Source organism: Platalea leucorodia (assembly GCF_965183815.1).
Source record: "Platalea leucorodia genome assembly, chromosome: 10".
Lineage (NCBI taxonomy): Eukaryota > Metazoa > Chordata > Aves > Pelecaniformes > Threskiornithidae > Platalea > Platalea leucorodia.
In genome coordinates, this window is record NC_138832.1 from 1,429,598 (window position 1) to 1,446,320 (window position 16,723).

Consider the following 16,723-nt stretch of genomic DNA (forward strand, 5'->3'; position numbering starts at 1 on the left):
AAGCGGGAGGGCAGCTCGGCGTCGCCCGCGCCAGCCAGGGAGCAGCGCGGCTCCTCCGCGGCTCTGGCACAGGTCCGTCGTCTGGTGGAAAAACGTGCCGTTGGCCTCGTGCGCTGGTCTCAATACTGTTGTAACTCGATGGCAATCGACAGTTTGAGTGCTAAAGGTCCTGGCAGTCTCCATTTCCCAGAAGCAGACCCAAGAGCCTCTCTGCTCCCTTCCCCGACCGACCCAAGGAGGACGCCTTTCCACAGCATACGCACCCCGTTACGTACGTCTTTAACAACAACAAAAGAAACCCAAAAAGCACGCAACTTTTACAGGACCCAGCAACACCAGGCGAGAAACCGGCTGAGATGCCTCCTCCAGGCACGCACGTTGCTCCACGTCCCCCATGTCCACATCCTCCGCGGCGGCGGCGCTGCCACGGACGTGCCCGTGAACGCCACAGGCCGCGGTGCGCCAACGAGATGATGTTCAGCCTGCCCAGGATGGGGAGGATGAGGAGGCAGGGATGGGACAGGACCGGGGAGCCTGCTCCCGGCCAGGGATGGGAGCTGGGGCACCCAGCACCGATCAGAGCTGGACCCCCCTCCTCTCACCCGCAGCTCCCCAGTTAGAAAGGCGTTAAGCACATAAGCAAGACACAAAATGATTTACGAATATGTAGGAGTCAAATGCCAAAGAGGGAAAAAAAAAAAAGTCCCGGGCTGATTATTTTATTTTCTACTGACAGTTTCAGCCACAATGGCCAATAAATCCCGATTACGGATTTTAAAACTGCTTCCTGCAGACACTTGGACCATCAAGGCAATTCTGGGCTCCCATAACTCCTGGTTTATGATGGTCATACATGTCAACTCTTCGCACAGCCCAGCATTTCAATAAAGATGACCATAAACCTAGATTAGAGATTAAAGGACTGACTCAGAAGTTTGTCAGAAGAAGAAACAAGTTTCCCTGCAATTGCCTTGCCATTTTTACCAACTAACAGTTGGGTTTTTTGATGGTTTTATACCAGCAGTAAATTTTTGGGCTGCCGACAGCTCGGTGTGCAATGACAACAACCCAAGGAAGGCGAACGTGGCAGCGGGGAGGCGCAGGGAGGACGCGAGCCCAGCCACGGACTCAGCCAGCAACACGCGGATGAGAAGTGACAGGTCTCCTCTTGGGCTACCCATCGTCTGTGACAGCACGGGGACGCGGACGCCAGCTCCGACCGACCTTCCCGGTTCTCCCCTCCCAGCCCCCCGATCTGTCAGCCTTCTCTCTGGGGAGCAGCGCTGTCCTCATTTCTCCTCCTCCTGCCTCGGCAGGGTCAGTAGCTGCCAAGCCAAAGCACGCGAGCACATGGGACGGCGACAGGAGAGCGGCCACCCGAGGGCTCCCACCTCCGGGCAGGACCAGGGACCCCGGGGCTGATGCGCCCGGGGAGCATCCCCGGCCCCCCGCCGCCGGCAGCCGCCTCTCATCCCCAGCTTGTCAAAGCAGCAGCGACAACCATGACAGAAACGCCTTTTAAACTATAAACGTCGTACGTTTATTGTGCTCTTGTTTCCTGGATGAGTATGCTGCTTCCTTTTAATAAGTGCTCTCTTAGGAAAGGGAAAAGGGAAAAATAAAAAAAGCAGCAGAAAGGAAGGAGGATGACTCACAGCGAGGCCACATCTCCATGAACACAGGAGAGCTGCCGAGACGATGCCAAGGACGAGGGCTGGGATCAAAAGGACAAGAGGCGATCAAACACAGGCCCGCCCCGGGGAGGGGAAAGGTTTGCGGGAGCTGCCGGGGGGAGGAAGGTGGGATGCAGCCCTGCCCTCCCGGCCGCCCGCGGTTTGCCTGCTTGGGTTGCAAGAAGCCATTTCCCTTTCCCAAGATTCAGCCACTACTTGGACATTTTGAACAGGACTCTCCAGTCGTTCGATTCCATTAAGGCACGCTCACAGGGCTGGCCCGCGCCAGGACACGGCTGGCGATGGGGACGGGGGGGACCAGTAGGAACCATGGGTGCACCCAACACAAGATGAAAAAATGCCCTTTTCCCCGGCAAATGAAAGAGCCGAGCCCGGAGCTCAGCACACCGAAGGGGGCCGGTGCCCTTTCTGCCGGTGTCTCTCAAAGTCTATCAAAAAGTCCCATTTACATCAAAATGCCCTTCCAGACATGCTTCAATTTTACTTTTCCCCTTTCATCTCCTTCCACCCTCCCGCCCCACCTCGCAGCCCTATTGTCCGCGCAGCATCTCGCGCGGTGGCGAGGGCCGAGCGGGCTGCCAGAGTGAAAGAAACGGGAGAGAAAGAAAAAAGCTTTAAACTAAGGGAGAAGCCGGAATCGCTCCTGGTCCCGCTCCAGCGGGAGCTGTGACCCCCTCGCCTCCCGGCCGATGCTTGGCGGCTGCCCCGGGGGGACGGTGCTGGCCGTGTCCCCACCACGGGGACAGGGGACGGGGACCCGGGCTGCCCCAGCCTCCACGGCCGCCTGGGCTTTCTGGTCAGGCCCCGGTAACCACAGATGGTTTTAATGAGCTTTAACAAAAGCCTCGGGCAAGGGTTGCAGAATTCGCAGTCCTGCACTGCTCAGCACCCTCCCCTCGCCACCGCCGCCGTCCCCAGCCAAGCAGCACCCTGCACACCCCGCTCCTGGTGAGGCAGCTACTGGTGGCACTGGGACAGCCCGGCAAAGCGCTTTGGGCATGGGCACGACTGCGCATCCCAGCTGGTGACCAAGTGCATCAAGTTTAAGTCCCTCCCTCTCCAGATCAGTCCTAAAAAATGCCAGGGGAGCTGGAGCGTTCCCACCCTGCGCCAGGCTCTCCTCTGCCAGAGCCGCGTCCCACCGGCCCTCCTTGAAGAATTAGGATTTAACGAGCTGCCTCCTCCCAGCCCTGGCCTCGGCAGCACCACATCCTCGCTACCAAACTTCTGCAAGACCCTTGAAAGCAGAGGGGCTTTCCCCAGGTTTGGATTGACATCCAAGCCCAAGAGCGAAACCCGCTCCAGGTTATGACAAGCGCAAATCAGGTTTCATTCCAGTCTAATCCATTAAAGCCCAGCTCTAGCAGTGCACTGCCCTGATGCCTTTCGCCAGGCTCTGTCCACCTCCCGACACGGAGCTTTTCCAGTCCTCCCCTCCTATTGTCAGCGTCTATTTTTAACCCCAAGCATTATTTCTCCCTGCCTGACTTCAGACACTCGCCGGGGACAAGGTGGAATTGCTGAGCTGGTACCAGGCAAAGTGACTCAACTCTCACCTTCAGAAGCACTACAGAAACCACAGGAGTAGTAAATTTTCCTCCGTTCACATTTTCCTTTCTCCTTCCCACCAAGCTTTGTCTGGGGCTAAAAGCAGGGGAAATTGCAGGGAAATAAAATCCGTGTCCATCAGCGAGCAACACGACGGCAAGCCATTTTGCTCCCTTTTCTTCCCAGCACCTTTATCATCAGCTAGATTTACCTCTGGTGCCGTTACCTTGGGAAAAATCCTGCATCAACGCCCATTGCTGGTATAAATCAAGGGCAGGACTATAACCTTACAATAGGTCTTATGAGTCGAGGCTCCAATCCACCAGGCATGGGGAACCAGCTCGATAAATATGCAGAGAGAGGCACACATCCCCGGTGCGAAAGGGAGGCGGCGTTTTCCTCGCGGGGCCCTGGCCGGGCTGAGCGCGCCGGATGACAACGCTTCATTACTCCCTTTCAGCTGGTCCTCCCGGCGGCGCAGAGCAGTAATTAACAAGAAGGTCAGCAGCGAAGCCCTTCAAGAATCTCTACCTTCAGGGGAGCTTATCAAAACAACCCACCATTTGCCTTCTTCTACTTCATGAAGCGCGTAAACCCGACGCCGAACGCTCGGAGATGTCCCACTGCACGAGCAACATGTGCGCTGCGTTAGCCAGATGTTTACGTTATTTGGCATTAAGAACCAATAAATAATCATAAATACTATTGCTAGCAACGATGCTCTCTGCAAGAAAGCCCGGATGCCAAAAAACACGGTGTTTACGGCACAAGCATCCCGAAGCGGCGTGAGCCGCGGGGAAGCCGGGCGCAGCGGAGGCAGCCTCCTCCGGCGCGGATCCGGCAGAGCCGCCTGCCACGCACAGCGCGTCCGGCACCGCCAATTCTGGATTGCACCCCAGTCCCGCAGCACTCCGCATTTCTCATAAAGCCCCAGCTCGGTGGGCTGGCAGAACCGGGAGAGCCACAGCTCGCGAGCCGGCCCGCTCCCACGTCCATGCAGGATCACTCCGGCGCCCAGAAGACGGGGTGAAATCAAGAGCCATCGCAGGTTGAGCTGTTTGAAAGCGCTCAGGCCAGCCCCGGTTCTTGGGCTGACTCCCTGGTTTTGCTCGCCGGAGCTGGCAGGGCACTGGAACACACACGGCCCTGGCGAGGAGGGGAGGCAGCATCTGGAAGCAATTATCCCACCGCTCTCATATCTGTCACCCACTCTCCGGCCTTGTGTAAGGAAACCATTCATACTATCAACAAATCTCTCCAATAAACTGGGAAAGGGATTCTCACCCCCCTTCCCAACAAGACATAGGCAGCGGCGGCTTTCCCAACGGAGGGCATGGGGTGGGCAAGGTCCCTCCTGCCAGGTCTCAGGCACACGGGGTGAACTGGGCGCACCAGGGACGGGCACCTCTGAGTACCTTAAGGAGAAAGCGCTCTTGGGTAAGAAATACAAAGATTTCTCTGCTCCGTCTGTGTGATACGATGGTGCAGCAGGTTAATGCTTTACTCGCAAGTTTGATGCCCCACAAACCTCCAACTGCTTTGCAGGCACGGACGAACTCCTAGGAGCTCTGCAGGATGGTCCGTGTGCTTCCATCCTCAACCCACGCATCTCCATCCTCAAAGAGGAAAAATAAGGAGGGAATGCCCTTGCCTGGGAGAGCAGGAGCCAGGAGGACCCCGCAGCCCTTCCCCACCCCGGACGCCCCCTCCCCAGGCTGGGGACAGCAGCAGGAGTCCCTGCGCTCTCCCTGCCACCGTCCCCATCCCGCAACGCACCCAGGCACAACACGCAGCCTGCACCCCGAAAGGAGTCAAACCCAACCGAGAAGGGATGCTAGGCGCGCACCGGCGCTTTCTGGGCCAGGCAGCATGACCAGCAAAGCCCCAGCCTCGCTGACCGGTTGGCACCCTCAAAGGCGGGTACCCTCACCCGCCTTCCCAAGCCCAGGGGCTCCACACGCAGCAAAGGGAGGTGGTTTTGGAAGACTTTCGTGCCTCTCCTCGATGTTATGAAACCAGCCAAGGAGAATGAAACCGCCTGCCGTGGGTGGGAGCACCCAGGGCTATATGAAGAGTGCTGTAGGATTCCTGCGTGGTATGGGAAAGCACGCTGCGCTCTCCCACCCTGCACACGCCCTTGCAGGGTATTTCATTTTTTCTTGAGAGAGAGACCGGGTAAGCACAACCAGCGCAGCCCCACATGTTAGGGGGTAATTAGGGAAGCGGCACCCATCGCTAACCACGTCAGGGCAGAGATCAAAAGCATCATCAAGTGTAAAACCTCCCTGGGATCAGGAACCGCTCCTGGGAAGGGACACGCATGGGACCCCTTTGCCTCACGGGATTGTCACCGGAGCCAGTCCCTGGGAGGGTACTGGCAGCTCCCCACCATTACGCCGGGGTACCACCCCCTCCCCAGCCCTTTGGGGAACAAAGTTTAATTCTGCAAAGGAAAATGAGGGGCAAATCCCAAGCCATGAAGCTGGCCGGCTGGCCTGTGCACCGTCATGTGCCATCTCAAGCACTCTCAGCCACCCAAGCCAGCAGGGGCTGCGCCCCTCTCCCTGCCTTCACTGCAGCTACCGGGACGGGGTGGCCCCGCAGAGTCCCCCCGAGCCCTGGCACCCATCGCTTGCAGGGGGGATCACCGAGCAGGCACCCCTCAGCATCCCGCGAGCAGGCTCTCCTCCATCCTCTATCCCCGCCAAAGAGCTTTCCTATAGCTCCAGCAAGGGAAAAAAAGAAAGAAAATAGGAAAAAGTTCTCCTACTGCAGCAACACCAACAACAGGCACGAAGCTGTGCCAGCGCAGGACGGAGGGGTGGGAGAGAGCTGGGGGGCCGGGAGGCACAGCCACACGACGGACCCTCCTCTCCCTCCGCCAACCCCGGCCCAGCACCGCTGCCTTGCCGGGCCGTTGCTGCCCGGATTATTTCAGCAATTAGCTACAGCCGAGGCACCGGGGGTGCAGGGGAGGGAGGCACGCCACCCGAGAGCACGTGCCACCGGCATGGACGCGCAGACAGGGGTGCGCAACCAGGCCGCGTCCTTGCACGATTTACACGGAAGAACAATACAATTTTAAAACCAAACACAGCTGAAGGGGAAGTTCCAGCCGCCTCCAGCCCTTCGCACCTCTGAGCGCCTTCCTGAAAGCCCCAGCCAGCCAGGTCCCCCGCTCCCCGGGCGGAGGGGACCATGGAGCACTGTGGCTCTGCGCGGCGAGAGGGAAGGGGGCTCTGCATCCCCCAATGGCACTGGGATGGCTCTTCCCCACCTCCTGGGGAAGCATCTCCTCCTCCTCCCGCTGCGAAGGAAGCTGGGAACAATGGGATGCACCAGTGCCAGCTCCGGAGGGGATGCTCATGGACCACCCGCCCCGCTGCCCAGGGACAAGGGACACGCTGGGGGGGACAGCCGGGTGCAGGGGGGGGACAGGCAGCGAGCCAGAGTGCAGGCAGCTGCCAAGGCCCCATCTCTTGCTTGGTGCACGAGGCAGCACCCCGTCCTGCCAACACCAGGGGGGACACACCACAGCCCCCCCAGCTCACCCCCACAGGAGAGCGGCTGCTCGCTGATGCATTGGCCAGACCTTCCCCTAAAAAAAATAAGATTTTTTGGTTTTTAAATTTCTTCTTCTAAAATAATTGACTAATTGGCCAAGCCCCAGTTCCGTGCTGGGAGTGGATCCCAGGTTTGCTCTTGCATGAAGCATTTATTAAAGACATCAGAGGAGGAGAGGAGGGCAAGGCAGAGCCCGGCAGGCCGGGGGAGCGGGGCGGTGCCCACAGCCAGGTGGAAATTTCCCATCGCGCCCAGAGGGAGGAAGCCCAAAAATTAATCCCGGCCGTCCCCCGCAGCGCACCTCTGCCCCGGGCAGGGCCTGAGTCAGCCGGGGCGAGCATGGCGGCCCCTGCGCCCTCGGGAGCGCGCCGGGGGGAGCGGGAGCGCGCGGGGCTGCCAGCACGTGCGAGGGAGGGGGTCCGCAGCCCCAGGGGACGCAGCCCCCGTCCCCGCGCCCGGGGCCGCCCCCTCCTCTCCTCCCTTAAATCCCCAGCCCCAAAACAGAGCCCTTTTAGGGGAAAGTGTAACGCAATACCTGGAAAATTTCTCCCACCCGCTCTCTGCTGTCGGCTGCCAAATTTAAAACATATTTGCTGCTCGGCCTTGAAGAAACGTAACCTGCTGCTTAATTCCAACACATTTATTCTTTGGGGGCAACGAAAAAATTCGCACTGCCGCTGGTGGCTCCTCTCCTTACACCCCGCAGCCCTCCGGGGTGGGAGCTGCCAAAAAGCTGCCTGGGAGCCGTCCACCACCAACACAAGCACCAAAACGCCAGGGAAGGGCAAGAACCTTGCTCTGCCCATCCTGCCCTGCCTGCGGCACCGGTACGGGCAGGGCAAGGCATTTTTGATGGGTGCCCTTGAGCCCCAAGCATCAGCTGGGGGTGCCACTGGCCCGAAAGCCCTTGAGATGTGGAAGGTGCAGGGCGACACAATGCTCCGGAGCGAGGGAAGGGGCAGGGACCACCACCCACCCGCAGGGAGGGGACGACTCCTCGGAGAGGGGGCCACCCCAGCCTGCCCTCGCCCTGCGGAGCCCCCAGGGGACCCAGGTGGGTCCCCACGCAGCCCCCATCCCTCGCCCCATCACCCCGGCAGGAGGAATTTTCCAGCGGGGCTGGGTTTGCGAGGGGAGGCTGGAGCAGTGGAAAGGGGCCGTGGCGGCACGGGGCTGGGGGAGGGCACAATGTGTTTAGCAGACTGAACGATCCGACAGGGCCCATTAAAGGAAACAATTTGTAATACAATAATTATTATGTCGTTTCTCTGGACCCTTTCCTAAGCCTCCCTTTAAACAGTTAGAGGCTTGACGTGCCTGTATAAAGCAGACATGATCTGTAGGGCTGAGGATGCTTAAGTGCCCACATGTGCCGAGAGGAGGCAGGCAGGGGCGGACGCACGCCGCGCACCCGGCGCTCTCCGCGCGCTTGCCCAGAGGGACGGGAGCTCGCCCCGGTTTGCTCGCAGCCCTCGAGGGGCGGCAGGGGGATCACCAGGAACACACCGGGCACGGGGAGCTGATGCTCCCCGACGGCGGGGGGGAGATGCTGGCGCACCCCCAGCATCACCAGATGAGGGGTCCTCTCCCTGCACGCTGCCGGGGCTGGAGCCAGGTTTGCTCAAGCTCACGGCGGGGGCCGCATCCTGGCAGCGCGGCCGGGACCCGCAGCTCCCCCGGCTCACGCTGGCTCTGCTTTTATGCTCTGAAGTTCTCGGCCGCACATCTGAAGAAAGCGGCGGTAGCGAACAACAGAGCGAGAGCGCGCGAGAGCAAGCAACACAAATCCCCGGGATAATGAGCCCGGAGGAGGGAGACGGTGGGCTCTGTCTGAGGAGGGAGCCGTGCTTTTATTGGAGAGGCCTAAAAGGGCTATAAATCCTCAGATTCAAAGGCGAACTCGAGCTCTTTCAAGTCTGAGGAAGGCCTGGGATGTGTCAGCCGGGAGGACTAACCACGCCGCGTCCCCTGCTGAAGTGGCCTCTTCAGCAAAGCCGCGCTGCAGCCCGGGATATTACACCCAGATCCTTTCCATATGCTGCCCGCCCGGCTGCAGGCAGGGCACGCCGTCATCCCCGCCGGCACGGGGGGAGCCCGCCCCGACTCCCCGCCCGGGCAAAAACTGGCCACCCCCTGCTTTATGGGGAGAATCGCCTTTGCACCCACTCCCCCTTTCCAATGCACATCCACAATTTGCCCCCCGAAACCCCGGTGGGAGCCGGGGGGCCGCGGACCTCCCCCTCGCGTTCGGCTGCGATACTACAGCAAGCCCAGACAAAGAACGCCAGAGCCCAGCACCATCACGTCCCCAAGCATCGCTCCGCACCGCCGCCAGACCCGAGGCTGCCGTCCCTGCGCGCAAACCCACGCGCCAGACGGTGCTCACACGTTTCAGAAACCCATTGCAACATTAAAATCGGGAGCAAAGAGAAGACAGCGTCGAGTCTCAGCCTTGCCACTAACGCATATGCAACCGCAGACATTTCCCAGCCTCAATGGGAAGGAAAACATGCAAACGCTCAATGATCAGTATTAATGGTGTAAGGGTATTTATAGCTGATAAGCCGTGCAAATGCACTTTGCTTTCTCTGAAGCACTTACTCAGAAGCCGCTGGATGCCAAAAGCCAGGCAGGGCAGACGGTCCCCAAGGCTGGGCTCATGCTGCAAGCCAGGGAGCCACCAGCCGCTGTCGGGTGCAAGGAAAGGGATTGCCGGGAAACGGGATGCTCGTGCCCCATCGCCGCACAGGGAGCGGTGAGGCTGGCTTGGCTGCCACCAAAACCAGCCGGGACCCCCCTCCCAGGGAGCGCACCCACCCCAGGCCATTGCAGGGGAGGGGGACCCGCCGAAACTCCGTCCTGAAGGTGCAGGGACAGAGAGCTCAGGCAGCGTCCCCTGGGCATCCCATCCCCAGCACCTGCGTGCTGGCACCAGTAAGAGCCAACCCACGTCAAACCGGGTTAACGCGAAGCCTCTCACCACGGCCCAACTCCACCGACACGGCACACGTGGACGTACGCGCAGGCTCAGCATCACAGCGGGACAGAGCCCTTGGAAAACACCGAGGGAAATTCATGGTTGGGCACTAACGAGCCCCCCTGCTCCGGCTCTCCGTGCAGCTCCCATGGCAGCCCCGCCGGCAAAGTCCGGTCCCACGGCCTCGGAAAGGGGGAGCAGCCCACCTGGGAAGGGCCGGCTGTGGGTAGGAAAAGGTTATTCCAGAGCAGCCGAGGCAGGGTTATAAATAGCTGGCATTTTTGAAGTGCAGCTGCTCGGCTCGGCCAGGCAGCACTGCCACGCCGGCACCTGAGCCGGGTCGGATCCCGCCCGGGGGCGCCGGCAGGGAGAGCTCGCCGAGGAGAAGCCATCGCTTGCCGAAACACGGCGAATAACCATGTTTCGGTTATTCTGTCCAGAATATGCAGGTAAACCTGTCCCCCATCCTCTGGCCCTCCAGGCATCGCCCACAGCCTCTGGGGGGTTTGGCTCCAGCCCCATGGGAAGGACCCCGCTTCCGAAAGTGCAGGGGCCATGCAAACCCCACCCTGTGCACAAACCCAGCCTAACCAAGCAGGACATTTAGCCCTGGCTTGTCCGACTTGTCTGGGACCGTGCCTGGACAGGCTGGCAGAGCAGGGAGCGCCGGGATGCCGAGGCTCCAGCACAGCCATGAGCACAGCACTGGCGCTCCAACAGGACACGACGCACAAGGGGCAAAGAAAAGCTCCCCGAAGGACGCCGGGTGTGCACCCGGGGGTGCCGAACCTCTCCGCGAGCAGGCGAAACACCACCACCCCCCCCCCCCCGGCTCGCTGGAGGAGGTTTCTCTGCCATGCCACCCACCCAGAGCAAGGGACAGCAAGGAGAAAAGCATCGGAAAGGTGCAGAAGGGACCCCAGCTCTTTGGAGGCAAGGACAACAAAAGCCCCGCAGCACGGCCGCTGCATTCCTGCCCAGATGTGACGCCGAGATAGCGCCGAGCCCAGAGTCCTCCTCCTGCTCTCCCGATACAAGCAATCATTAATTAGACACAGAATGGATTTCAGCTTTGTTTCTCCCCACCCTGTTTCAGCTGCCAGACTCCAAGTAGCATGTGCTACTGATCTGTACAAGATGTTTTCCCACTGGACCCCAGCGCTCCTCGGGCAGACGGGCTTCCCAGCAGCACCGCCACCGCTCCGCCGATGGCGAGGTGCCCTGCCAGCGGGGCAGGGACCGCAGAGCCACCGGGAAGCTGTGGGGCAGGCGGGACCCAGAAATCCTGCGTGGAAAGAAGGGGCCATCCCTGCTGCTGAGCCCCCAGTTTCCAGGGGACAACCCAAACACCTCCTGACACGTGTCGTGCGAGGGGCTGCACGTGCACGGCGGCTCTTTGCAATCCCCGTGACCTGTAAAAACACGCGCAGGGCTCGGGGGGGAACCCCTGCCCACCCAGTGAAGCTGCTCAGAGGGGACCCCAGCCCACCGGGCCGGGGCCGTGGGCACATCCCACCCTGCCGCCCCCGCAGCCTGCTTGGGACCGGCGTCAAACCCAAAGCGATGAAGTCGCTCAGGTGGGGTGGCGGAGGGAAGCAGCCCCACGCCAGCTCCCCCCCAGCCCTCCACGGTCCGAAACGGCCCGTCCCCGCTGCCATGGCCCGTCCCCGCTGCCATGGCCCGTCCCCGCTGCCACGCCGCTCCGAGGGGCTGCAGCAGCTGTTTTGCTCCGGAGAAAGCTACGGCTCCTTTTACAATCAATCAGCCACCCCATCACAGCTCTTTTTTTTCTTTTAAAGGAAGCAGTTAAATCCATTTTATAGAATCCAGTGGTATTTACCCAGCTACTGCAACAGCCGCAGCCCTGCCTTCACTTTTTTTTTTTTTTAATTTAAGTTAATGAAGTCATTCCCAAACGACGTGCAAGGAGCCCTGGGTGCTCCTTTCCCCTGGGCACAGCAAGAAGGGTCACCTCGCTGCTGCCACGTGGGCCTTGGGGGGAGCGAGAGCAAGAGCCCTCCGTGCTGGGAGGGCAGCGGGCAACCTGGCACCCAGCAAAGGGTCCCCCCGCCAGCCACAACCTCCCGGCACGCTTGGGAAGGGCTCCTCCATTCCAGAGGGAAACTCCAACCGGGATGCAGACCATCCAGGCTCGCTTAATCCAAACCAGCCTTCGGAGATCGAGCCAAGCCCCGGGGAGGCGGAGGTGTGCGCGGGGGCCATCGGATCGCTTACGGGACCCTCCGTGCCCCCCACCCCCGGGGAGCCCCCGCTCCCAGCCCCGCGTGCTCCCCGGGAGGAGGGAGCCTCCGACGGCTCCACGAGCCAAACGCGGCTTTTAATTAAAAATAAGCAGCGTGTTTTCACTATTTCCCAACTCCTTATACTGCAAAGCGCCTCATGTGCCCACTGGTACGGTAATTAAATTACATCTGCTCCGACAAGTGTGAGCCCACCGATGCAGAGCTCCAGGCCAGCCATTCCCCTCGGAAACAGCCTTCCCACAAGCACTTTGTTCCTCGTAAAAGGCATTAAAAAAGGCAAAGATACGCCAGGCTTCAAACTCGGCGCTTACAGAATTCAATAGGACACCATAATGTCATTGAAGACAGAATAAAAATACCACAAAGGATTAGACTTTTGTCTTGTTTGGGGTTTTTTTCCCCTCCTCCGTGCTTATTTTTTTTTTTTAAAGAAATGAGTTTGTCTTGTTTTTAGAAAGTTCCTGGGTTGCTCCACAGAGCGAGCGGAGCCGAGTAAAACTTACACGAGGGAAAGAGAGAAAAGCCAAGCCGAAACGACCCGTTCTTCAGAGCCGCGCGGATGATGTGTCCCATTTCCCCCACCTCCCTATTAAAATACTTTCTGGAGAGGCGAATTCCAGCCTGAAATGAATTTTCCAAACCATATTTTATTAGGAATGCTTCCTTTTAACGGTCGGCACAGGAGCCCAGCAGGGTCAATATTTCTCCAAAACTACAGCCGAGGGAGTTCAGCAAGGATTGAGCCAGGATTCCTCCTGCAATTCCCGGCTGCCCAACGAGAGCACGCTCCCACCAACCCCCGGCGGCCAGCGGCTGAGCAGCAAAAGGGCCGATTCCAGCCCAAAAGCACCCTCCACCCCCTCCCAGGAAGCCCCCTTTGGACACGACGGAAGAAAATTAAAGTCATATTGGCTCCCCAAGCCCCCTTCCACGGGGCTGCGCAGACACCCCAGGGAAAGCTTGCTCAGAGGGGACCTAATTTAGGCTGAGCTTATCCCAAGCATGGGCTTGTGACAATTATCACCTTTTATCCAGTGAAAGCATTTCTAGGCCTATTTTTTTCCCTTAAAAGACAAAGGATTATTCACAACAGGTGATGATTTCACCGCTGGCTTTTGGGCACACACCTAGGAGCAGAAGGGAAACCCTTCCCCAGCACAGTGTACCGTGCTGCAGCTTAAGCCAGTCCTAACTCCAGTAGGAAATCGTTCCTTCTATCGGCTGCGTTATCAGCGTCCCTGATAACCACCACAAGATCGGGAACCTGTCGGTGACGTCCCAGCCGAGTTAGGAGCCCACACTTCGCAAGCGCGGCCCCGAGCTGCCCAGGGGAGGAAAGGGCAGAAAAATATTTTCATTATTTACAGTGACACCACCGAGGCCACACGGCCCAACGTGCAACGCCTTCCCCTTCTATCTGTTGGAAAATTCCACTTAGCAATCTTATTTTTAAAGGCTTTAGCTCTCTTTACTCTAAAAACAAGAGTTAAAGCTCAGCGGAGCGGGGCGGAGGGCTGACACAGACGGCATCACCCACGGCACGCCGGAGGAAGGGGCCTGAAGTCCAAAGTACGGCGGCGTAGGGGGATTTTAATGCATCAGGAGAGTAAGCCCAGTCTAACAAAGAGCACGGCTTTTCCTCAAACTGGAACTAGACTGTACGGCAGGCGGTTCCCCAGACCGCCTTGCTCAACTGCCTTCAAAGGCAGGAGCGGCCGTGAGAGGCTCTGCCCAACGCAACCTGCAAAACTCGGAGCATTAAGATGTACAAGAAAGCGAGGGACCCCCAAGACGGACGCCAAGGACGAGGGTCCGGGGTCAGGCCGCACGGGCACAGACCGAGCGGGACGGCGGCCGGGCACCGACAGCCCTCACCACGGCAAAACCCAACCGTCGCTCCTGCCCCGCCGCCGGGATCCCAGCCGTTTCTGGGTGGGAACGCTGACATTTCGGGCACTTCCCACCTTCTCCCATCCCCGCGGGGCCGGGGAAGCGTCGGCGCTGCCCCACGCCAGGCACCCACGGGAGCATCCCCACGCGGGATGGCACGCAACCAGAAACCTGCACCGAGGGCGCACAACCACCGAGCTCCAAATTGGGGGAAAAGCAAAAAGAAAAACCACCTCAAAGCCCCCCCGGAGGCCTCGCGGGGCAGGGATGCCCCCAAGCCCCCCGCCGCCGGGGCTGGCGGCTCCCACAGCCCCCCGGCAGACGGGGAGGCCGGCGGGAAAGCCACCGGCGTGCCACCCCCGGCGTGCCCGCCTCATCGCCACCGCCTCCGCCCGGGGACTCCCCGGGCCTCGGCGATTTAATAAAAACCAACGCTAATAAAGCGGGCTGGGCGACATGGCGTCCCCCCCCACCACCACCACCACGCCAAAGCCATTTCTACCTCCAGCCGCCCTTCTTCCACCAAAAAAAAAAAAGGTGTTTTCCATCAATTTGCCTCAACATCGCCAACTCACGAGGCCAATGGATCAATTCCTGAGGGAAAAGGCTCTTTCTGCTCCCAGCCAACGGACACATCTCCGAAAGGAAGGAACGAAAAAAAGACGCCAAGAAGGAGAACCAGCTCACGGCAGCCCTCGTCCCAGCGCTTCCAACGCGCCGGGCTGCAGCTCGAGAGCGTGTGCGCACACGCGTGTGCCAGCAAAGTTGCTTTTTCCCCCACCAAAAAAAGGAATAAAGCTTGGGTTGGAATGTCAGTGTCCAAGCAGGAAGGTTGGCCAGATGGCTTCAGTTCTCTCCAACCCTCAAAAACTCCTTTTTTTTTTTTCGTGGGGGGAAAACCAGGCTAAAAGCAGGATTTTTCCTTTTTTTTTTAAACCGAGGAGGGGATAAGATAAACAAACACTCTGCGATCGACAAGATAAAGCCCAGCGAGGGGGCTACCAGACCCCCGACACCACCAGCCCTGGGCCAGCAGCGACCGCGGCCGAGCACCTTCCACTCCTCCTCCTCCTCGCTCTTCATCCCGGCGCGCTGGAAAAGCCCCTTCTCATTGTTCCTGCACCTCAGCCAGGGCCCGGACACGTACGCATACACACAACACATATATATATATATATATATATACGCATATATAATTTAGGTGTATATATAGCCGGAGCGATGGAGGAGCATCGCAGCCCCGCCGCCGGCTTTGTTCAGACCCGGACCGGGGGGGTCCCACCGCAGCCGACCCCCCCGCAGCCCCCCGCCTTCCTCCACGGCCTGCTTTTAGAAGAGAAAACCCAGAAAAAAAAAAAAAAAAAAAGATAATAAATCCAACTCTAGCGTCGGGGTGGTGGAGGGGAGCGGCGATCCGGCCCGGTGGCGGCGGCCCCCCGGCCCGGCGAGGGGCGGCGGCGCCCGCGGAGCCCCCCCAAATCCCGGGGAAAATAATGAAAAAAAAATAAAAAGGTAAAAAAGATGTTCAAAAATTTAAAAAAACAGAACACATTTTGAAAAACCAAAAAAAGATTTAAGGATAGGAAAATCTTTAAAAACCAAAGCAGTTTTTAAAAATTGGGAAAAAATGATTTAAAGTACTTATTTTTTAAAAAAAAAAAAAAAAAAAGGCAGAAGCCCGCAGCAGCCAAGCGCGCCCCGGGAGCAGCCGCCGGGGCGCGGCGAGGGTCCGTACTCCAGCCGGGGGTCGCTCCTCTCCGTCCGTCGACCGCAGCCTCCAGCCGCTCTCCGCCGTCCCCGCTCCGCTTCCCGGGGAGGGATTTTTTCTCAAAAATCTTGCGGTTTCGGTTAAATTTTTTTTAAAGTTTTCCCGGTTTTAGATTTTTTTTTTTTTTTTTTGCCAGGGGGGGTGCGAGGCGGGCTCCCCCCCCCCGTTCCCCCGCGCCCCTCCGCCGCCACGTACTTGGGGTTACCGGCGCTCCAGGAGACCGGTTCCAGGCTCTTGGCGAGCGGCGCGGCCAAGCGGCACAGGGCGAGGAGGACGCCCAGCAACCACCGCCCGCCGCGGGGCCGCGCCATCGTCCCTCGGCGGCGGGACGGGACGGGCGTCAGGCGCCCATGCCGCTTCCCCGCCGCCTCCCTCCGTCTCCCGTCCCGCCGCCGCCGCCGCCGTCCCCTCCCGCACAGCGGCACCGCCCGCCGCGACGATCGCTCTACTCCTCCGCGCAGGCAAAGCCGCGGGCAGCCCCGAGCGAGGCGGCCAATGGCGGAGCGGCGCGGGGGGGGCCTTGCGGCGCGGGGGCACGCCCACTTGCCCTTCTTAAAGGGACCGAGGACCTTTTTTTTTTACACCCCCCCCCCCAACTCCTCCCTTTATCCCCGCCGTCAAGCGGTGACCGGGCGAGGCGGGAGCGGGGGGGGAACGGGGATGGGGACGGGCCGTCGGGGCGCCGGGACCCCGGCGCCCCGACGGCCCGTCCCCATCCCCGTTCCCGCCATTCAGCCGCGATCCAACAGCGCCCCCTAGCGGCCGCCGCCGGCCCCGCCCCTGCCTGAAACCGGCAGCGCGCGGGAGCGGCCGGCGAGGAGATACCGGTTGGCCGGGCTTCGGGGGCGGGATGGCTCCGGTTTGGGCTGATTTATCCTTAAATACGAAATAAACTCGCCTTTTCTTGAAGTTTTTTTGGCGTTTTTTGGAGTTTTTTGGAGTTTTTTTTTATTTTTTTGAGTTTTTTTGAGGGCTTTCGGGAGGTTTGGGGAGGGTTTGGGATGGTTTTGGGGTTTGG

The 16,723-nt window shown here is 59.6% G+C and overlaps 1 protein-coding gene across 1 annotated transcript in view; it reads right to left on the reverse strand.

The window, feature by feature from the left end:
• The window catches only part of EFNB1 (ephrin B1), a 55,674-nt gene extending 39,584 nt beyond the window's left edge, over positions 1 to 16,090 (reverse strand). The window contains exon 1 of the mRNA XM_082323408.1: positions 15,901 to 16,090. Within this exon, the coding sequence (XP_082179534.1) occupies positions 15,901 to 16,016 (116 nt within the window). The 5' untranslated portion in view covers positions 16,017 to 16,090. The remainder of the gene's footprint in view (positions 1 to 15,900) is intronic.
• Positions 16,091 to 16,723: the final 633 nt, after the last annotated feature.